The sequence below is a fragment of the Solanum pennellii genome, chromosome 2 (genome assembly GCF_001406875.1).
Source record: "Solanum pennellii chromosome 2, SPENNV200".
Taxonomy (NCBI): domain Eukaryota; kingdom Viridiplantae; phylum Streptophyta; class Magnoliopsida; order Solanales; family Solanaceae; genus Solanum; species Solanum pennellii.
This window is the reverse complement of record NC_028638.1, coordinates 45,196,355-45,212,029: the sequence shown is the minus strand read 5'-3', so window position 1 is coordinate 45,212,029 and position 15,675 is coordinate 45,196,355. Positions and strand designations below refer to the sequence as shown.

The window sequence follows — 15,675 nt, the reverse complement described above, 5'->3', positions numbered from 1 at the left end:
ATTTTTTACTTCTTTTTTCTCATTATCGAAAATTTTCATATAAAGTTGAACAAAATTTTAAAAATTGAATCGAAATAATAAAAAAGATTGAACCTTATCAAACTAAAGTAGTTAGGCTCGATACTATTGAAAAACTATAACCAAAAAATTATATCAAAGTTCAAAAAATCCACTCCAAATTAGTATTGAGTGTCTTTTTAAAAATTAAATATGTATTAAAATATTTTGAAATCATTCTCCATCGTTGGTTATAACTTATAGAGATAGCCGCCTCTAGAAACCGACGAGCAAAATGATTCCAACATTTAGGGTTCCAAGGACTGTACTTAGAGGTTGAACGTTGTGTCCATATGTAAATACGTACAACTTTTTCACTTCGTTTGAAGTCTCAATAATCTTATAGTATCTACTTGCAACTTGTTTAGTTTGTTTGGTAGTTTCAGGTTGCATGCATCCATCTTAGGCCGCTAAATGAGCTGATTGAATTGAGATTATAGATATAAAAATAAGTTAAAATAAATATTAGAGTGGCTAATCATAACCTGTTCAAATTTAGATTGGACTTAAATTAGCTAAAATCGAATTGGATCATGAACTCAATAATTTTGATATATTTATTTAACTTTTATAATCATAATTTTAATTTCAATTCAAGAATTTTTTTTTAAAAAAAGTTAAAAAATATAAATTCTAGAAGATATAAAATAGATAACAATTCATATCTTCAATATAGTACAATAAAAACGACTTTTAGCGGTATTAAATATTGATATTAATAAAGAGTGTCAAAGTCTTTACCGACATTAGTTAAGTGTCATTAGAACCCATTAAAGTCTTTAAGGATATATACAAAGAGTGCTAATTGCCGCTAAAAATAAATGTTTAGCATTAATTACCGCTAATAGTCATTTTTGATATAGTGATATGAGAATGTATATTACATCAATGTAAATAAACAATCTTAAAACATGTTAAAATTGAAGATTAAATTACACTTAATTAAATATTTTTTTAAAATGAATTAAAATTTAAATGGACTGAGATTGATTCGACTCAAATTATCTTGAGCCAATTTCAATTCAGATTATCATGAGCGTGACTCATGAAATTTTGGATGGATTGTACAAATTATATAGTATAAAGTATAGAAACCCATACAATTTGGCGCTATCCTCTTTCGAAAGTTTATCAAATTACAATAATTTTGAAATTTTTAGAGCCTTCAAATTATATTTTTTTGACGTCGTTAACAGATCAAAATTGCTGCTCCATCAGTGATTTTGTCTAACTTTTTTTAAATTTATTTTCAGTTGGAAACCGCTGCCTTGGCAGTGATTTTCATTAATGTTTTTTTTAAAAAAAAATCAATGCTGTTCTTAAGAGATCGCTGCCAAGGCAGCAATTTTAGTGGAGTTAATTAGTAGTACTGCGTAATAAATTGCACCAAACTACTTGTTTCTTCTAAGTTCTATCTATTTATCTGATAAAGCAAGATTTATTAACGGCATTAAAACAAAATCGCTATGTTAATAACAATTTTACCTATTTAGTTAAAAAAATAATAATTTATCCTTCTAAAATTTTTGTCAATTATTTTTTTTCCTTTTTAAGCTCTGAACTCTTATTTTAACCCCCAATACATCTTGATCCAATGTCGTCACTTTGTTGGTTAGATTGATTTAATCATTCATCGTTTAGCGAATACACTTAGTATATGTTTCATTTCTACCGCTACAACCACTATGCCAGTATGCTTGCTAGGAATAAGTTTGAGAGAACATTCAGGTGCATAAAACAGGAACTAACTAGTATTTTGAGTCGGAGTTAAAATTAAAAGCTTAGAGATTTTAAATTTTAAGATGGAGGAGGAAAATATTGTAAAAATGTTTCTTTAAAAAAAAGTAGATTTGAACGCACAATACTAGTATGAAAGATTCACTGCCCCTTTCTTAGCACTAAGTTGTAAATCAATTTTATCAGGCAGAATATATAAACATGACTTTTAATTCGATGTCAACGAACAATTATGCTCTTTAACTGTGAATGTGCGCAAGTAGACACTTAAACTATTATAAAATTGAACAAGTAGACTCAAATGTCCTACATGACATAATGCACGTAGGATATTGCCATGTAGGGTGTCATGTGGTATCCATTTGCTCAATTTTATACAAGTTTAAGTGTCTACTTGTGCACATCCATAGTTAAAAAATATAGTTATCAATTAACGTTAAATTAAGGATCATCTTTATATATTATGTCATTTATTGAAAAATTCACAAATTAATATAAATATATATTTATTTAATTTTCTAATATAAATATATATAAAATCCGTATTTAACTTTAGTTACTTGGTTACTTCATGTTTCCGAATTATTATCATTTTCAAATCACGTATGTTGTTGATTAATTCATACATACAATTTTATTTTAGACGGTGGCGCGGGCACCAACATATATATTACAGTGCAAGTGCAGGTCAGTTGCCGTTCCAGTATATCTAATCCAATTCCTTTAGTTATTTGAAAAAATGATACTTCATCTCTTACCAATTTTAAAAGTAATTTAATTTAATTTTTAAAATTTTATTGTAAGGAAATGTTTTGACACATATTGATGAAATATCATAAATTATAATTGAAAAATAATATGGACAAAAATCCAAATTAAGACACTACTAATTTGCTTTCTTAAGGAAATTAAGAATTTTTCTGTTTTCTCAACTTTATGCCAACCTCACTTTTTTCATGCAATATTCTCATACTCCTCAAACTCCAACACAAAAGAAAAAAAGAAAAAAAATGCCATTATTTATAAGTCTATAATTCTTCTATAGATTAAATAACGTACAATAATAGGTTAATAATAGGGTAAGAAAATGCATCAGTGAATAATTAGTACTAGTAGATTATGATTTATGACATTAGTAATTACACGAGTTATCATAAATATAAATTATAAAAACGTCACCTATTTTTTTTATTCGATTACCATCTCAGATTTTAACAAAATTCGAAATAGTATCTGCATTAGTAGAATGAATAAAATAACTGACATTTACATCATTACATATATGATGATTCAATCTAGTTTTTACTTCCCAAAGAAATAAAAGAATATATAAATGAAATAGTGTTGGATAATCTAATTGAGATCGTCTATTTGTCGCGGTTATCACTGGGACCCAAAAGATGTCATGTAACATTTTCAGTGTCCAATGTTGAAAATGGCGCCCATAGGTACAAACAATAAATTGTGGGCTGAAACAGAAGCAGGAGAAAATTAATTAAAACATATCGGAAACATTCCACTCGATTACTAATTAGGTTGATTAATATATACTACAATTTTGTCATAAGCATAGGATTATATCACGACTGGATGAGGACGCAAAGGAAGTTGTATTCTATTTGCAAATATATACTTCCTCCGCCCACTATTATTCCTCATAATTTCTACTTCTAGAGTCAATCTATAATAATTTTGACTAATGATATATTTTTCATTATATTAATATGTAAAAAAAATAATTTATAATATTTTTTATATAATTTTTAAATATTTAATTTTTTTATTTAAAATATTAAATTAATATAATCTAATTTAATTTTAAAAATTAATTAAATTAATTTCGGAAAACGTAAAATGACAAATAAAAATAAACGGAGAGTTTATATATTGAAAAATACTATATGAAGTCCCAATGCAAGGTTATATTGTACTCATAGATGAGGACGAAACTCTATCTAGTGCTGCATGTGGACAAACAATTAAATGATAAAATCTGAAATATTTTATTTTTCCTGTGGTTTTGTCATGTAAATAGGACTATATATAATTTAGCTTCCTAGTAAGTATATATATTTATTTACATATGAATAAATCTAATTAGGTAACATAAAATGGCCAGTAGTACTTCTAGTGATAGTCCAACGGAGCAAGAATGTATATACGAGACATGGATGATTTTGCAACGTAAAGAAGTGATAGAGCTTGAACAAGCTGCACTTCAAGCCAAAAACGGCCTAAAAAATGAAAATGAACTCACTCAACTAATTGAAAAAACCGTACAAAATTTTCAAGATTATGCTAACAACCGTAGCCGTCTAGCCCGTATGAACGTATCACCACTCTTCGCGCCAACTTCATGCACCTCGTTGGAGAATTCAATCCTATGGATCGCTGGCTGTAGACCATCTTCTCTCATACGTTTCGCGTACGCGCTATGTGGTATGGAAATCGAGTCTCATCTCACTGAGTTTTTACAAGGGAAAAAGGTCGGTGTCCTCAGTGAGCTGACGAATAAACAAATGAACATGATTGACGCTTTACAAGCTAAGACGATTAGAGAAGAGACTAACCTTTCTTCAAAATTGGCTAGCTTGCAAGAGGACGTTGTGGATCAGCCTTTCGCTGGTAAAATGAAGAATGATTGTGAGAATGCAGATGATGTTTTAGATGAACATAGCCGATATATGGCTGATGTATTAAGAGACGCTGATGAGTTGAGGATGAAAACATTGAAGGAAATTGTACTGAACATACTTAAACCGCTTCAAGCTGTGGAATACTTAGCCGGTGCCAAGAGGCTTAAGCATTGTTTCAAAATATGGGGCCAGAAGAGGGATCATCGACGTACCAACAAATAAGACTCCGTCAATTAGAGTTCGTAGTTAAGTTTTCTTTAATTTCTGCAAGACGTGTGTGATCATTAATAAAGTTGTTGAATATTAATTTGTAGTACAAATTATATATCTGTGATCGTTAGAGTAGTTGAGTTTTCTGCAAATTATATATGTGTGATCGTTAAAGTAGTTTTTCTTTATTCAAAATACTTTGTCTTGATAAGATTAATAATCCTTCTATGGATGGACAAATTAAGGATTCAATCAGAGTTAGGGTTTTTGTTGCTTTTTTTTAATTTATTTATTATTAAGATCACTTACAAGAGAGGGGACATATGGCCTAAACCTCAAATAAACACCAAAAAAGGGAAATCTACTCAAACAAAGTAGACTCACAGATGAGAGTTTCCTGAAGGAAAGGCATTTTCTATTCAACAAAATAGGATTAAAGTAAAGTAGTTGAGTTTTGTGCAAATTACACATGTATGATCGTTAAGAGTTCTGTTTTCTGCAAATTATATATGTTTGATCGTCTAAGTAGTTCAGTTTTGTACAAGTTACATATATATATGATCGCTAGAGTAATTTAGTATTCTGCATATTATATATGAAACTAATCATATTTAAAAGTATTAAATCATGCTAAATAAGTTTAATAAGTATTAGTTATATGACTAAATATTAAAAGAAAGTAAAAAATTAGATTATGTATTTAATTGTGTAAACCTATGTAAAACTAAAAAATAAATATTCAATATTATTCTTCATTCTTAGTGTTGAATTGATTTTCTCCTTTTGCATTAGTATTAATTTGATTTGATTTAAGATTTATTATAATTACCAACATGTATGGACTATAATCTTTATTGGATCATTAAGAATTTTAACTTTCAAACAAAACAAAATATATTAAAAGATAAAAACTATAAAAAAAATTTATAAGAAATATTTAAAAAATATCAAAGTAAATATTTTTACGTATAGAATAAATTTTTTAAAATTATATATATAATGTCGGATGGTTTGGTCTCGAATTATTTTTTTTATAGTTGAAATCAACCCAACCCAAATATAATCGGATTTTTTTTCTAAACTCAAACCAAGTCAAACCAAATCACTAGTCAAATTTTTTTTCGATTTGACTCAATTTTCAATTTGGTTCAATTTTGTACACACCTACCACACCTACCTACAACCTTTAGATGTTCCTGAATCTAAAATTACACAAAGGGCTTAGATATTTTCATGGGCCACGGCCCATTTTCTTGTGTAGTAGTGTTTTGTGAAAGAAGGAAATTTCAAAAAATAACTTAGACTAATACAATCATGCTTTTCAGTTGATGTTTCTCTAATTATGAATCGTAACTATAATTCAATGTGCTACAGAATGTATATATTTCGTGCTTTTGATCTTTTAGTTATACAAATACATTTGACAGTCAACTCCCTAATTAATGCAGTTTGACATTTAATTACTTGATTGATCAGTTACTTAAAGAATTATATTTTAAAATGGAAAATCTTTCACAAAGTATGCATGCAACAAGTATATTTTCCAAGTATTTCTTACCAAAATAAGTCTCCTGAAGTTCGAAACTTTCTTGCCAATAACCACGTCTGCTGAATAGAAATATTAAACTAAAAGCCGCGGACAAAATGAGCACCTAGGAAAAAAGGCCATATGCAGATAACCGTTGGCTAGATAAGCGTCCTGTAGGAAGAGGAGTAGTTATGAACCCTGTAAACCATCCCATGGCTTCCTTGAAAATATGCTCCTGAATTTTCTTGAAATTAAATTAAGAAAGAATACAATTATCAGTAATTGATATCAATAAAACAAAAGTATATAAAGACAATTATTTGTTAGATAAATAAGCAATATTGGATAAATGTAAGAGAGATACAAATACAAAAATCAGACAATGACTAAAAATGCATAACTGCTTGAGATATACAAATAATCAATTATATACCAAATAGATATACAAATAGAAAAAAAAATACAACTGACTGTGTACAAAAATCTAATTCTACACTGATATAAATAAGAAAACATATAAATATTAATTAAATGTTAGATAAATAAACAATATTGAACCAATATAAACGATATACAAATAAGCAATTAATGTTGGACAACTATTGAAAACACACAAGTTCTCAAGATACAAATACTAACTCTCTAAAATCATATGCATATCATATACATAATTATTCATTTATCCAAATACAATTTCCTTAGAGCTAGAATCATAGCATATACAAATTCATATACAAACACTAAATAGACAACAATTTATAACCAAGTATATGAATGAAATTGTGAATTGATATAGACCTATTGAAACTTTATAAACAATACAAAAGGAGAAAATTAGATTTCATCACCAATACCTTCAATTATTGAATAACATCTTCATCATTCGATGCATAATCAACTCATTTGCATCTTTACTTCAAATCCTGAAATTGAGAAAGCATGATTTCTAAGTATTTTCCAAACTTGAGTTCATGTCATCTTTCTTAGACGAAATAAGTGATATGCTACCACTGAAAAGAAAAAAAAAAGAGAAGAAGAATGTAATTTGAATAATGTAGAGCTAAGAGCTGAGAAGTGGCAATGGTACAAAAGACACCTAATTAATGAACTTGGAGGCAACGTATCAATTTAAGTTCTAAAATAGAAAGAGGCATTATATTACTAGGTACTTCAACTCAGTTTCGATATCAATGTTCGACAAACATAAATAGATATTTGAATTTACGTAAAATTAAGGAAGTATATATATATATATATTTTATATGAAAATTTACATGAGATATTTTAAAAATTAATACGTATAATATATGTTCTTATACGGAATGTCAGCTGAGCATTACCAAGTATAGGCATATCCTATATATTTTGTATTAATTAATCACATAAAAACAACAATTGTTTACTTGCTATTATGAATTGAAATTTATTAGTAAATCTTGGTGATCTTTGAGGGGTTTGAAGAGGCAATTTGGAAATTGAGAAAGTTGAAGAGTTAACTTAGGGAATAAGGAAAATATAAGCTTATTTGTGTCCAACACGTGGTGGCCTGTGATTCGATGTGTGAACTAGGTCAAACACAACTTATATTCGTATATTAAAAATATATATATATATATATATATAAATTTAACTGTCGATCACATGTTTTTAAGTTAGATTCAAAGAATAATTACATGTATTAGGTGAAATTAACTTTCTATGGAGGATATCTGGTGATAAGGTCTAAGGGAAGCGAGGAGAAGTTAGCAAGATTAGTCTTCCGCAAACTTTGAACAGAAAAATATTAGTTCGCATCATTAACTATATTATATTATTATAAAATAATATAATTAAGTAAATACAAAATACTAATATCTTCTCTTCTCTGATTTCCATCTTCTCTAAATTCATCTATGGAGAATTGAGGTCATTAGCTTAAACTAATTGAGTACAATGGAGATGGATGATATTTGAAAAACAAAACAAAAGATAGGTGCATTTGACGTCCAATTAGGTCAAATTGAGTTGAATGGCTATTTAATAAATAACTTCAATTATTACCAATTTTATTTTGTACATATATAAGTGTTTATACGAGAAAGTCAAGTTAAATGTCTTTGTTATATTCTTGGAAAATTTATATAGATGTGTTTGTAGTTAATTAAAATTTTTTAAATATAAATTTATAAAGTTATTCGGATTATATTAAATTAATAAATATATTAGTTTAAATAAATATTATGGATTAATATAATTAATTTAATTATTTAAATTAAGATAAATGTGAATTTAATTAAGAGATAATTGTATATAATAATAAACTAATAACCTAAAATAAATGGAGTAACTACTATTTGATTTAATTATGCCCCATAGCAAACGTTTGCCAAAGTTTGTCAGTCGTCTCTCTCCCAAAACTATCGCTCGCCACTCTTCCATTCCCGCTCACCACTTTCCCTCTGCTCGCCTCTCTCGCTTTATACAACAGAAGTGTATAAATTGTGTTTTTGTTTTGTATAAAGCGAGAGAAAATTGTACATACACATGCAAAAACATATATCTTCGTGCTATACACTTACTTATACAATTTACAAACATTTTAGTTCGATTCAATGTATACAAATGCAAATTTTATACAAATATTGTAGCTAAAAAGGCCAGCGAATTATACAATTGCGAATTATACATTTGCAGTGAAATACAATTTTCTCTCGCCTTATACAACAGAAGTGTATAAATTGTATTTCTGTTTTTGTATAAAGCGAGAGAAAAACATATATCTTCTTCCTATGCACTTATATTTATACAATATACAAACATTTTACTTCCATTCAATTGTGTGCAAAGCAAATTTTATACACATATTGCAGCGAAATATACAATTGCGCATTATACAATTGCAGTGAAATAGGCCAGCGAGTTATACAATTGCAGCGAAATAGGCCAGCGAATCATACAATTGCAGCGAAATAGGCCAGCGAATCATACAATTGTATATGTATAGCGAGGCCAGCAAATTATATAGTTGTATATGTATAGCAAATTATACAGTTATATGTTTGCTATAGAGCGCAATTATGCAAACTTTGCTATAACATACAAATATGAATTTTTTGTTTGCTATATGTGAAAGTTGCCCTTTGATTAAGCCCGCTCCATAAAGCCATATGATATTTCACTTAAATCTGATTGGCCGAAGGGAGTCCTGTTCAATGGCAACTCCTCTATTCTAAAACTATAAATAGGGTCTCATAATTCAGAAAAAGGGGACAAAGAAAATTCTAAACAAGAAGCTAGAGAAAATCCGTGGTACAAACGCCATTTAATTCTTTATAAAGCCACAAGTTTAAGAATTCAAGCATTCAAGTTCAAGAACGATCAAGATCAAAACCATCGAATTCAAGAACAAACTCGAACCCTTTGAATTCAAATAAAAGTCAAGATCAAGATAACAAGCTTTAAGACCCTTGGATTTACATTTAAAAAGGCAAATTCAGAGGAATCATAGAGATTGTAACAGTCACATTTGAAATAATAAAATCGAGTGTTGCTATAATTTTCTATTATTGATTATTGTTTTCTCGACGCGAATTTTATTACCTACTTAAGAAATTGTTACGTAGCAATCTTAGTGGACACTTACTATATAATTTTTATTCATATTACATAAAATAATTTATAAAACACATATAATACAATTTTTTTCATAAATATTATATTTATCAGATAATTTAATACACTTATAAAGTATAATATATTTTGTCAATATCTAATTACCAAGCAACACATATTTTAAAATATTCATAATACATTTGTCTTGCATACATAATCGCTTTAAATTCAGAATATTATTATGTATTGCAATACATAATAATAATAATAATAAACGTAAAATATTGCTAAAATGGGTAAATATTTGTTATATTATTACTGAACTAAGTGATTTTTCCGAAAATGGAAGAAAAAGGCAGGCCCAAAATACCCAACCCGTTCTTCCTCAATCCCTTTGCGGAATCTCATGGCTTTCTCTATTTTCTTACAACATTTTTCTAATGCTGCGGCGGACTGCCATTGTTACAGCTCTCTCTCTCTCCTCATCCGCAACAGGTATGCTTCTTCCGAATTATTCCTTCGATATAAGCCCTAAAGTTTGCTGGATTTCGATTTTTGTGCATTGATTAGTTTTGAATTTTATTTAATACTGAAAATCACTTGTTGAAAACAATACTTTTCGAAGTGAAACGAAGTTATTATTATGTATTGCAATAATATTAGAGATTTCTAATATTAGAGAGGATGAAGAAATATATTCAGTTCCGATTTGAACTAATACTGCAGATTTCTACCAAATGTTGGGCATCTTCGAAGTGTAGAGAATTGTTATCTTCAGAGTGTTGATTCATTTGCTCCCAAAATATAAGATAAAAGAGTCTACTCAAAGCAAGCTAATTAAAAAGCCCTTCCAATAAAAGGAAATTGACACAATAACAAAATCTGGAGACTAGCTAATCAACATTTATTCTTTTTCTTCCCCTTTTCCTCATCTGAATTTGAATAGTAGAAATAGCAGCCAAGAAATCAACACTCTGTAAAGGACTCAATATCTCCAACAAACCTTTCAATGTTTTAAGCCTCACACAATCTGCCATTTTCATAACCCTTTCTAAACTCATCCTTAACCCTTTCAACGCCAATTCTACCAACTCATCATTCTCATTTTTAATCCTTGCTAATTCCACCATTTTTCTATCCCCAATTGCAACCTGTTGCCTCTCCATTTCCCTCTCCACTTTCTCTTCCTCTCCCCTAATTTTCACCCTCAAACCATCAATATTCTTCAATTCCTCATCCGAAAACGCTCCTCCACCGCCACTGACTAATCGAAACGCCATGGAAGGCTTCCACCCTGTGATCCATGAGTAGACAATTTCTAAAGGACTAAGCCACATTGGAGTGAAAAATGCTAAGATGTCTTCATGAGCTGCCGCCCATTTGGCTGTGTAGTAGTTCTTGTGATGTGTCGTCATTTTACTCACCAATAACTCGTGATCATTGACGTATGACGTTTCCCTGGGTACAATAACGAGTTGTTTCAGTAACTCTTCAAGTTGAATCATCCAGTTTTCGAAGTATTTTGTGAAGTTTTCCGCTACTTGGCTCGTCATTTTTGATAATCGTAGTAGTTGTAAATGAGAAAAATGATGCATTAACTGCGAAGAAAATGAGTTGAACAAGAAAAAACAGAGTAAAATATATAGAGCGAGAAAACAAGTGGCAATGCTACATAAGAGTTGCGTGGCTTCGACACCTCTGCATGCCTTACGCGCAACTATTTAATGAACTTGGGTAGTGGGGGGAACCAATTTAAGTACTGCTCCCACGGTTATACCATATTTGTACACGGTTGATTTTGAAAAAAATTATAAATGAAAAAGTAATTTTAATTTTATCGCTATTTAAATATTATAAATATAATAGCTTAAAAAATATAATAAAAAATGATTATAACTAATTATAAAAGTAAATTAACAAGTGTAAAATTGTCTATTAATTTTATAAATATTTGTATATTGATCAAATTATTTACTTTTTAAATATGATTTTTATACCAGTGATAATTTTTTTAATTAAATATTAGGTTTACCGTGTAAAGTAGTACTCTGGCTATTTCATATTAATCAAGATGTCATTAAATGAAATGTATTTTTACAGTTATAGAATTAATGGTCGAAGTGAAGGTTGGTGATGTTTAATAGGAGTGAAGAGGCAATTTTGGAAAAGAGAAAGAATGCATGTATAGAAGGTGTAGGTAATGATAATGAAACGTGTCATGAAGAAGGGTTACACGTTGCAGCCACATCCACAATGTTAATGTTGCTAATAATATCGGAGATCATTGACCACAACTAAATACACAAACACAAGTATATACGAAGCACTATATATTAATCGGATCTAGTCATACTGAGTGACAAGTCATGGAAATTGGAACATATCTGATGTGGTATCATCACTTACTGACTCATTTGGGCCATGAACCTGGCCCTCTTTCACATGTTTTTTTTTAAACTTTGTATTTGGAATTTATAGATAATTTTGATTAAATTTGAATTGCGCATGGCAATATTTGAAAATGATGTTTTTAAACAAATTTTTTTTTAGATTTAGAGCTCGAATTCAAAATCTCTAGTTAAAAATGAAACACTTCTACCAATGCACTACAACTCATATTAGTCTTTCACATGTTAGTTTTATCTTATGCACGTGTATTGTCACTAAATATTTTCACTTAATTTATCTCTTAATTACTTTGTTGGCTTCTACATTGATATATGAAATGAGAAGGATTGGACTCCTCTCAATTATCCTTTCCCTCAATTTCGTCGTGCACGTCTAGATAAGGGACATGTATTTTACTAAAAATTTAAAGATCATGATTATATTATATTAATTGATATCATAACAATAGTTAATTTAACTAATCTTTGTGACTTGAATATTGGTAAACTATTTTTGGGTCGGTTTAAATTATCATCAAGTGTTTAAAAATATGAAAAAGTAAAAACACAAAAAATTATTTAAAATCTATTTTATCTGTAAGACATATGCATATAATTAAAAAAATGATATATTTAATGTAATTAGTTTAAATATTTAATAGATAAATGTGAACATACACCAAAATAATTTAAGTTGAAACGAGAATTACTTTGAGTGTTCTAAGTAAAAATGACAAGTCTTCTTTCTATTTTTGAAAAACTCATATGGATATATCATATTAAGAAATTTTAACGATCTATAGTAAATAATATTTTTTTTAGCGGACACTTATTTTATAAATTTTATATATATAATAAAAAACGATTTATAAAATATATATATTACAAGTTTTATTCATAACTAATACATTTATTATCCACTTATAATATATATTTTATAAATATCTAATTACCAAACAAATATATATCTTAAAATATTCATAATACGGTTTTCTTGCATGCTTAATGTCTTTTAATTTTGTTGCAAGTTCATAATATTATTATACATAATAATAAAATTAAAATATCATTAATATCAGTAATGAAAGAAAAAAGCAGGTCCGAAAGCCCAACCCGAAATCGTAACCGTTCTTCCTCAATCCCTTTTCGGTATCTCTATTTTCTTACAAACATTTTTCTAATGCTGCTGCGGACTGCCATTGTTACAGCTCTCCCTCCTCATCTGCAACAGGTCTGCTTCTTCCGAATTGTTCCTTCGATATAAGCCCTAAAGTTTGCTGGATTTCGATTTATGAGCATTGATTAGTTTTGAATTTTATTTAATATTGAAAATCACTTGTTGAAAACAATACTTTTGAAGCTGCATATCCATGTATTGCAGTTTGTTTTCTGGATTTTTTAGGAAGTGAAAGAAGCTATTTTGTTGAAAAACTGTGCTTTAGGATATAGAGAGCATGAAGAAACAGATTCAATTCCAATTTAAACTAATACTGCACTGCGCACATACATATATAGATTTCTACCAAATCTTGGGCATCTTCGAGTGTATCTAATGTGTAGGAATTGTTATCTTCAGAGTGTTGTTCGTTTGCTCCCATAATATAAGATTAGAGTTTTAAGTTTCATCCACTAACTGTATATTAATTATTACATGGAAGTTTAGAACACTTAAATGTCTATGTGAGAGCAAGTGAGTGCAGTGTGTATTAGTTTGTAACTTACAAAAGATAGTGGACAACAGTTTGGATCCGTAAGAGTGCACTAATGGTGTAAAAGAATTTTTTTTGTAGTTTCAGTAGATAAAACTTGAATTCCGTATGCAAAGATGAACAATTTTGTTTCTGCTACTCCTTGTCTTGTCATGTTGTTTTCTCTATTCTCGACAATTTTTGAAAATGTGCAAGTGTTTCAAGTTTATCCCCACATTGGGGGATGTCAATTTCAGAAATGTCTAACTTTTGAACGTCTTAGCAACTACTAAGCTCCTGCGTACCCCCAACCAATTAGGGCAAAGTGTTCATTCATACCCACGACCATGTTTACTTCATCTTCAAGGGCAAGCATCCCGGCTCTCAGGGCCTCAGGCAACCCTAAATCCTTTTCTACTTCCTTAGTGATTTATGTTTTCATCTAGGCTTTGTGACACCCAGTTTTGCCCTTCATAGGATTAAAATGTTTCTTACTGTTTTGGACTTCTGTTAGTGATTGGTTCAAAATCATCGAATTTGATTAATTGAAGGTTAAGTGTTGTTAGTCAATGTTAGTTGATCATTGTTATTTTCCCTTCAAAGAAACTACTTTCGTCTCTATTTTAAGATTCAAATGTTAAGAAAGTTATTACTGTAGATCAACGTCTTTTTAAGCTTCATTGGTAGTTTCACTAGAACATAAAAGATTGAAAGAAGTTACAAAGGTGGTAAAATAATGCCGACTTAGTAATAACAAAACATTTATTCTATATAACATAAGCGGTTTAACTCCCTTATTTTAATTTTTAAGACGAGATAAAGTTGGACATGTGTTCCTCTCTTGTGTTGTTTCTCTGTTCCTCCCATGCTGATGATCTCTTTTTTTACCCCAAGCATTGACACAAAGATGGAGCTTCTTGCTAGCTATGAGAAAATCCACAGCTTGAAGTGGACTCAGTATGTTGATCAGCTCCTTCAAAGTCACCATCCTCAGCTTATCAGCTTCTTCTACAACATTCACCAAAAACTTAGCATGTCTATCAAGGGCCTCTGTTATATTCTAGGTGTTTTGATGATCCTCACAAATGCGGGGACCTGGTTCCTGGCAGAGTGCTCTCGTTCAGATACAAATGGGGTACAGTCATAAAAGCTGTCATGTCAGGTGGTAGGTGAAAAGTGCAGTATCCTACACCAATAAGAAGAGCGGACGAGATTGTATGTTTCAGTATCTCGCAAATGCAGGGACCTGGTACCAGACAGAGTTTCCTCCATCAGATAAATAACGGTTACAGTTGTAAAGCTGTCACGTCAGAGGTTGGTAAGGCGTCAGTGTACTACACCAATCAGAATGGAGGAGGGTGTTTGTCCAACGGATAATAACTCTTTATGTTTGATACTTTTAGCATGACAAACACCATATTATATTCATTCATCCAAAGAAGGAAGTCAGCCAGCAAGCTTTTTCAAGAACTCATATAGAAGTTTGCAAGGGACCTGGTTCCCGCAAGCAAGGGACCTGGTACCCGCAAGACTGCGACGTGAAAAGGACGAAAAGACAGCTGTCAGAAAAGCTGTCATCTCTGATGCGGTAGGTGCACAGCTTTTCCAACAGCAGGCCTTCAGCCAATGGGATGACTTCAACGAATTTGTGGGAATTTATATTATCTCTTTCCAACAAACACAAATTCAAGACTTGGCAAATTAAACTTGGATTTTCTCTGAAAATTCACAAGCTTGAACAGAAGGCCATCTTCAAGGAAGAACATTGCTCAACTCAACAGAAGGACCTGATAGAGTAAAGAAGAATCTTTGTTGTATTTAGAGCTTTGTGTCTATGTACT

General features: G+C 29.9%; 3 protein-coding genes and 1 long non-coding RNA gene across 4 annotated transcripts in view; 1 reads left to right on the top strand and 3 right to left on the bottom strand.

The window, feature by feature from the left end:
- Window positions 1–2,974: 2,974 nt before the first annotated feature.
- On the bottom strand, window positions 2,975–7,480 carry LOC107009615. Its single transcript, XR_001455435.2, has 3 exons — window positions 7,023–7,480; window positions 6,199–6,412; window positions 2,975–3,263 (listed from the first exon to the last, which is right to left on the bottom strand). It is a non-coding gene; the product is annotated as an uncharacterized LOC107009615 (long non-coding RNA).
- On the top strand, window positions 3,788–4,874 carry LOC107009614 (protein DOG1-like 3). The gene has a single exon (XM_015208963.2). It carries the CDS (start codon window positions 3,906–3,908, stop codon window positions 4,650–4,652), a length of 747 nt encoding a protein of 248 aa, XP_015064449.1. The 5' UTR covers window positions 3,788–3,905; the 3' UTR covers window positions 4,653–4,874.
- Window positions 7,481–10,517: 3,037 nt separating the features above from the next.
- LOC107009570 (protein DOG1-like 4) lies at window positions 10,518–11,382 on the bottom strand. The gene has a single exon (XM_015208912.2). It carries the CDS (start codon window positions 11,352–11,354, stop codon window positions 10,653–10,655), a length of 702 nt encoding a protein of 233 aa, XP_015064398.1. The 5' UTR covers window positions 11,355–11,382; the 3' UTR covers window positions 10,518–10,652.
- Window positions 11,383–13,243: 1,861 nt separating this feature from the next.
- Window positions 13,244–15,675, bottom strand: part of LOC107010348 (protein DOG1-like 3) — a gene marked incomplete at its 5' end in the record, with an annotated part of 8,310 nt that continues 5,878 nt past the window's right edge. Inside the window, one exon of the mRNA XM_015209626.2 lies at window positions 13,244–14,882. Coding sequence (XP_015065112.1) covers window positions 14,634–14,882 — 249 coding nt within the window. The remainder of the gene's footprint in view (window positions 14,883–15,675) is intronic.